Below are 7,153 nucleotides of genomic sequence, written 5' to 3'. Positions count from 1 at the left end.
ATTTTTGTTCAGTCCAGCGCAGTAAAATTTATAAATGTTTGGTATTTCGGAAGTTTTATGCAAAATTATAATTTCAATAAACCAGTTAAGAAATACTTAATTCTCTTTCTCTTTTCTATTAATCACTGAAGGCTGGATGCAGTTATTTCGGTTATGGTAGAGAATTATAGTTGTCTGTCTGTGTATGGTAAAATAACCTTCCATCAGCTGTGCAATACTGGAGTTCTATTGCTCATAGCAGTGTTTACTTTGCGGTAAAATGCCAATAGATTCTCATGAATTCTTTATATCGCTGTATATGTTACTTGGAACTCAAAAATTATACACATGAATCTTACTACTTCTATCAAATGTATTGTAAGTAGATACAACCATGGCTTTCTATATTTCCTTTTGTGTGGTGTTAATGCAAGAAACAGGTAATGTATATATAGTTATTTTAAATTGTCTTGCTTCGCGAAAGCAAATGTGTGTAACATTTCTTCTGCCCTCTATGTTCAGTAGGTGGAACTATTTCTTTGTCTCTGATATTCTTCTCAGCCTTTACTACTTGTCAGTTATTTAACTTTATCCTGTTTCTTTTTCTTCTTTATATGCTCAAATTTAAAACAATTATTAAGAATGTATAATTGAATTACTAGCATTTAATATAAAAACAAAAGTTTACCTTTCACAGCAGCTAGTTTGCGCTGAACACCAGAAGACATCAATTTCTGTTGCTTTGAGCAGGATTTAAAAATTCCTTTGTGAAATCGAGTAAACAAACTGGATCGTCCTCCTTGTGACAAGCTGTCGTTTTTGGTATCATTTAGCCAAATATCATGCGTGGTATATTTCTTTTTTGTATTTTTAGGAAAAGTATTTGGCTGACCTGTCAAATTCGTGCTGTTGTCAATCGTCATCATGGTTGGAAGAGGTCTAGGCCATTCGGGAGAACTAGCAGTCTCTATGTAGGTGTCCCTATGATCTGTATCTTGTGGTTGCAGTTTAGTAACAGTTAAACCATGAGACGTTTGAGCACTACGTCCGGAGAAGGAAGTAAACATTATAACATTTGATGGAGCCATGTTACCTTCAGTGTTACTATTAGAAGGAAAATACCAGTTATTGAAGTTCTTGGGTACACTGTTGGATTGCAAGGATAAGCTTGTGATTTCTGAGTTTTGAAAAGCAGAATAACTCACGTCAGGATTATGACAAGGGAGAGACGTAAATGAGCTGAATGTCATTGATTCATGACTTAAATTTTTAAAGAATCCCAACTTTCTATTTACCTCAATGCCCGCACTGGGTGCAGACACCTTAGGTTTCTTCTGACTGTGTACAGACATCGTACTGAACCCCTTTGGTTTAGACTGTGATTTAAGTGTTGATGTTTGGAAAAGATGTGACTGAAAGTGAAGTGAGGCCTCAGTCTTTGAGCATTCTAACTGAAGTGGAACCACTTCCCTTCTCTTACCATGAAAAGTCTTCAACTTATTTGGAGATGATGAGTTCACATAATGATGATCATCTGGCTCAACTTTCAAAAAATCACCAGAATTTACAGCTAACTTAAAAGTTGCATTATTTCTGCTTAGATTGACATTTTCCTTGTATATATTGGTGTCTTGTGTAATGCTAATATTTTGAAGAGTCTCTTCCTGGTTACTGTTATTCCCAAGAGATATCACAGAGCTGTCCAAGTAGGAAATTAACGAATCATCTGCTTTTATAAATTCAGTTTCCCCATTTTCACTGTTTACCGTTTCTATTGAACTTGTAATTCTAACATCATTAACTGGTGATAAATAAAAGCACTCTTCCTGAAAATTTAATTTAGTGGACATAGAAACAGGATCATCATTCTGGAAATGGTCTTCCAAAAAACCAAATACTTGGTCTAAATTATGTGAAATTACATGACTATCATTATAACTTGTCTGTGACAAGTCCTTGCGATGACAAGGGGAATTTTTCTCACAATCCTCTTCACAGATATCACCATTGCCTACATTGTAACGGTCACTTGGAACGGAAATCATTTTATTTACGTTTGGTAGGGTAACTCCAATCAAACCAACATTTTTTAGCAAACCACATATTAGGACCTGTAGCAGGAAATTAGCTGTTCCATACTCCGCCTCACTGTGAGAAATGAAAGTTTTTATACTGCTACCCTTGTGAAAAAATTCCTTAGCTCTAACTATCATTGTTTTATTAAGTTTTCTGGATAGCTCAGAGAGTACTAAGGTCTTTTCACACACACCTTGAAATACATGACATGATCTAAGAAAATGCAGTTCATAACATATTTTAGAAATGAGCCTATTTTGAACACCTTCACTAAAAGTGTATTCACAGATAAGTGATGAGAAATAACGTTCTATGAATTTCCTAAGTTCTAATTCTAAAACAACTTTCCATGCTGGTTGAAGCCCTTCTATGTGTTTCACACGAACCAGTTTTGTCGAATCTTCATCTAATAAGATACGGAAGATTTTGCTGACCACATATTTTAGCTTATCTTCATCCTTTCCAAGGAGATGAGTATTATTTTGAGGTACGATATATTTTCTGTTATAATTTTTGTATCTTTCGTCATTCATAGCCTTAGACAAATTGTCTTGTAAAGCAAGACTTTGTATGACGTCATTCTCTTCTAAAGAATATTGTAGGTTGACATTATGTACCAAGCATGCGTTCCTGACCTGTTTATCATATTTAGTCAAATAATGTGTAGTTTTCAGATCATCTCCCCGTATATTTCCTGATGTATTCCTGATTTGATGAAACGTACTCGTATGTTCCTCTAAAGCTAAGAAATCTTGGATGTCCGGTGATTGTTTTTTTTTTCTAAGAGTATGAACATCGAATAACACATTCCATTTCTGTGTATATTTGATTTCATCACTGCAACCTGTCTTACAACAGAAATTTACAAACATGCATGGCTCATGACTATCTGGAAGTTCTACAGTTTCAACAAGTTCATCCTTAGGCACTGATGTAAGAGCAGATGAGCTATTAGCAGCTCCGTCTTCAGCTTGGCCTCTGACAACCCTGCTATTTTCATTCTCAATCATATATTGTGTTTCATTGATGTTATTCTTTATGAAATAATCCACTGGTTTTAAAACTGCATTGATTGACTGCATATTTGACTTATTGGAAACTGTATTGACATTAGTCACAGGCGAAAGGGGATCATTTTGTATTTGTGTGACAAGTCCTGCATGACTAGTTTCATCTAACTTCAATTTGGAGTTCACAACACTATTATATCTCGATAATTCATTAGCACAAAATGTTGGTTTATTTTTCTTTATAAATTTAGAACAATGTAAAGTATTTTGATGCGTATATGCATTTCTTGCATTTGGTAGGCTGTGGTTGTATTCTTGTAAGACTTCTTTACAGAGTACAATGTTACCTCCTCCAGTAACATTTAATGTGCAATGCCTTTGTATATCTGTAACTTCCCAATCTGTAGCAGTGTTTGTACTTTGTGCATTGCTTCTTTGTTCTACAACATTCTGCATACTTTCTAAGTCTATCAAGGTACCATTATATTTTCTTATATTTGTAGTACCCTCTTCCATATTGTTATGTTCTCGCTCAGTTTCATTACAGTGAATATTATTGTTATTCTGTGTTCGGACATTATTAACACTATGCTCCATGCCGTGTAAATTTTCAATATTGTCTATGCTGCTGTAATGCTGTCCCATATTTTCGGCATCCTTATTAATATCATTATGGTTGTATAAATCTATACGTCTTTGAATGGTTGTGTCATAGTCTGTTAGAGCTTGTTTGCCATATACGATTATGTTGGTCTTCAAAGAATAATCTTCAGATTGTATATTATCAGCCATTCCTTCCGTGCTTTCTTTCTGACGTACAACACTGGAGTACTCTTGAGGTTCCATTTTACCCAGGTTACGTTCTTTAGTTTGTATGTTTTGGATATTACCTTCTTGTTCTTGTCGATCTTCTCCACTATTTACTGTACTATAGCCTTCATCCTGATCAAGCAGATCTGTGTCATTATTGGCGTGCAAGATAATTTCGGAATTAGAGGTTATTTGATTGTTTTCCTTTTTTCTTTTAACAGTGTCATACATATTGTCGTCAGCATAGAAAGCCCTTATATGTTGTTCATCGTTATCCCTGCTATCATCAAGGAGGAAATGAGTGGATTTTGTTCTTAATGGCGAGTCAATGTTTTCATCAGCATCACTGCCACTTCCTCCTTCAAACACGGCATCCTCTGGATAATGGAAAGCTTCAATTCCAAGTAATCCTGAGGTAAAATACTTTTCAAGACGCGAGGAAGCAAGTAGAGTTGGGCTCACGTCATCAAATATTCCCTCCTTTACTTCACTGTACGTTGATCCTGATTTCTCTGACTGAGTGTCGCTCCACTCAGACCCTTCGTCCTGGAGACGATGCCAGTTAAGTTTATTCTCCACCATAGCTACGCTAAAATACTGCTCCAGCTGCAAATCAGTCATATCATTTGTCGGAGTAGCAGCGAGCGATTCTCTTTCGCTTTCTTCACAGCTCTCTTCTACAATAGTGTGGAGAGACAAGTCCAATTGATTAGCATATGGATTCTCAGCAAATATAGACTGTGATCTTTCTTCCACAGAATCATCACTCATGCTATCATCTTCAGTGGAATATTCAGGCCTGTGGTCAAAGTTATTCAATATCTCACGAGACAAACTTTTCCTCGAAATGGTGTGTGTTTTAATACTTTCTGTAGCAGTGCTCGTGGATTTTTGATTGTTTTCTAAGTCATTACATTTTAAGACACACACAAAATATTCTTCAAGTTTAGAAAAAGCTGCGAGTTTCTCAGCAGTAATATTACTAGAGTTATCATCCCAATCATTTATTTCACTCTCTGAGTCTGTTGTAGCTAAAGCATCTAAAATTGGAGTAGTACTCCGTTCAAAAGCTAAGCTTTCATCGAACTTGACTAGGTTCCTGGACGAAGTTTCTGTCATTTCGTTGACAGACTGTGTAGGATCTAATAGTGAAAGTTTCGAATCTTCTTGAGAAACGTTTATTTTATGTACATCCAACACTTTATTTAATGCACTCGCACAAAAGTCATTTTGATACTTTGGGTTGTTTGAACCATCTTCTGTAAGTGAAGAATTATAAACATCGTTCTGGTGATTATCATCTCCTTTTTCGTGAACCTTACCTGCAGTGAAATTCGTGATTTCGAAATTACAAGAATTAGTTTGTAATGTACTAGAATGCTCATGATTCATTTCCATAAAACTACTTGTTAAAGTTGTACCACTTATGCTGACGTCAATCTTGTTTACGTCATAAATAGTAGTTGTTGGCTCATCATATTCGCTATTCAGTTTTAAAACACTGTGTTTTGGTCTCGAATTTAAAGAACATGTAGCTGAATCTGTATTTATTATGTCTTCGTAACAGAAATTCAAAACGCCTGTGTCTGATATCATTTTCACAGTACTAACACTAGTACCTGACACTATATCAACTGTGCCTGCTTCACTAATGTTCATAAAAAGATACCTGAATTTGTACTACTTACGTCTATTGTGTGGCCTGGCTTTGCTTTTCACACCAGCAACACTGTCCTCTTCACGTATTTTCATTTCATGCTTTTGGTTTGCTGACGTATATATTTGAATATGTCATGACTATTTTTAAAGTGTGAAATTTAAACTCCTCACACTCTTTCACAATCACCATGTCACCACTAACCTTATGTTAAAAAGCATTGTTAACAGTTAGCAATGAAACTACGCTGTGTGGCACAGAAAAACCTGTCCCTACGCTACAGACCGTTTGTTTTCCTGAACACTGAAATCCACGTCAGTGAATCTCTTGAAAATTTTCACTCTTTTCTAGTCTAACAGGTTTCTGTAATATCGTCTCATAAGATAATACTTGCTTGGCACCAGCGTCACGTCGCGTTTGGTTCACATTCATACGTGAGTAAGAAACACATATTTATAAACTTCTAAACATATTCTTCGTTCTCTTTTTATGTTGCTGTACGTGCTCTTACCATCTAGCTACAGGATAGCAGTTTGTTTTTTACTTGTACGACAGACTGGTGGCCTCAACTGATGCAGCACCATTGGACATAAAACAATCTTACAACCAATCAGCAGTACGCAAAGCTATCTATGTAAACCGACTCAAGAATTTCGTGACTTGCGTTCCTTGCATGATCAAGCTGTATAACGTCACATCCGTATTTGAATCAAAACGGCTTCAGGTTCTACCTTTCCTATGTCTCGTCGTCACGTGCCTTACACATTTTTTGCCCTCCCCTTCCCCTTTCCTCGAACTAAAAGAATTGGGCAAGGCCACTCACCGCCAGCCACGGCCAGCGAAAATTCCTATACGATCAATTACTGTAGACGTATCTACCTTAGTCTTAATTTCAGCCCTAACCTTGTGAAAAGTGAACCAGAGAAACCTGTCAGTTTCAGGCTTGGATTCCAGCTAAGTGTGTCACTAGTTCTTGCACCATTAAAAAACTTTACAAATTAATACTTTTTACAAATATATTCATTCTACACCAGGAAAATTACGTCAACTCATTTACTCTACATATAAGAACATAGTAATAATGAATGATATATTCAGAAGTTTGGGATAAATTTATAATCCAGTGTTGTTAGCTGTGTTATATTTTGTTCCAGCCACACATGTTTTACTAATTTTGCATGCACAGCCACATGATGTACCAATATGTTCGAACGTTCTGGAAAATAAATTTCATTTGAAATAGATCAAATGCTACTTAACCCTTTTGTGATCCACGAATCTTCACATAATTTTAGTTGCGTTTACTCGGTTCAATGAAACTCTGGGATAAAATTGTTTTGCTCACATTAAATTAATGTTCACCCATTATTTAAACTTTCTTAAATTTCAGCTAGACGATTTTATTTACCTAAGGGTATGACAAAGATATGAAGAATTCAAAACTGAGAACTGGTAGTAAATCACTGGGGAGGATAGGGTTACACCTTGGTTTAAATCCATAGCACGAATTTGTCTGTAAATCCAACCATTAGTCAACTAATCTGACGCACGACGCGGTCTCAGCTCTGATGAGTATATATACACAGCGTTGTCACAAGTAAATAGACACCACCTTTTCAGA

At 35.9% G+C, this 7,153-nt stretch overlaps 1 protein-coding gene across 1 annotated transcript in view; it reads right to left on the bottom strand.

Annotated features, from left to right (window-relative positions):
- The window catches only part of LOC111089383, a gene marked incomplete at its 3' end in the record, with an annotated part of 16,797 nt that extends 11,326 nt beyond the window's left edge, over window positions 1-5,471 (bottom strand). The window contains exon 1 of the mRNA XM_022401788.1: window positions 668-5,471. Within this exon, the coding sequence (XP_022257496.1) occupies window positions 668-5,471 (4,804 nt within the window). The remainder of the gene's footprint in view (window positions 1-667) is intronic.
- Between the last annotated feature and the right edge of the window lie 1,682 nt (window positions 5,472-7,153).

The sequence above is a fragment of the Limulus polyphemus genome, unplaced genomic scaffold (assembly GCF_000517525.1).
Source record: "Limulus polyphemus unplaced genomic scaffold, Limulus_polyphemus-2.1.2 Scaffold6092, whole genome shotgun sequence".
Taxonomy (NCBI): domain Eukaryota; kingdom Metazoa; phylum Arthropoda; class Merostomata; order Xiphosura; family Limulidae; genus Limulus; species Limulus polyphemus.
The sequence above is the reverse complement of the archived record's forward strand: the minus strand, read 5'-3'. Positions and strand labels throughout refer to the sequence as shown.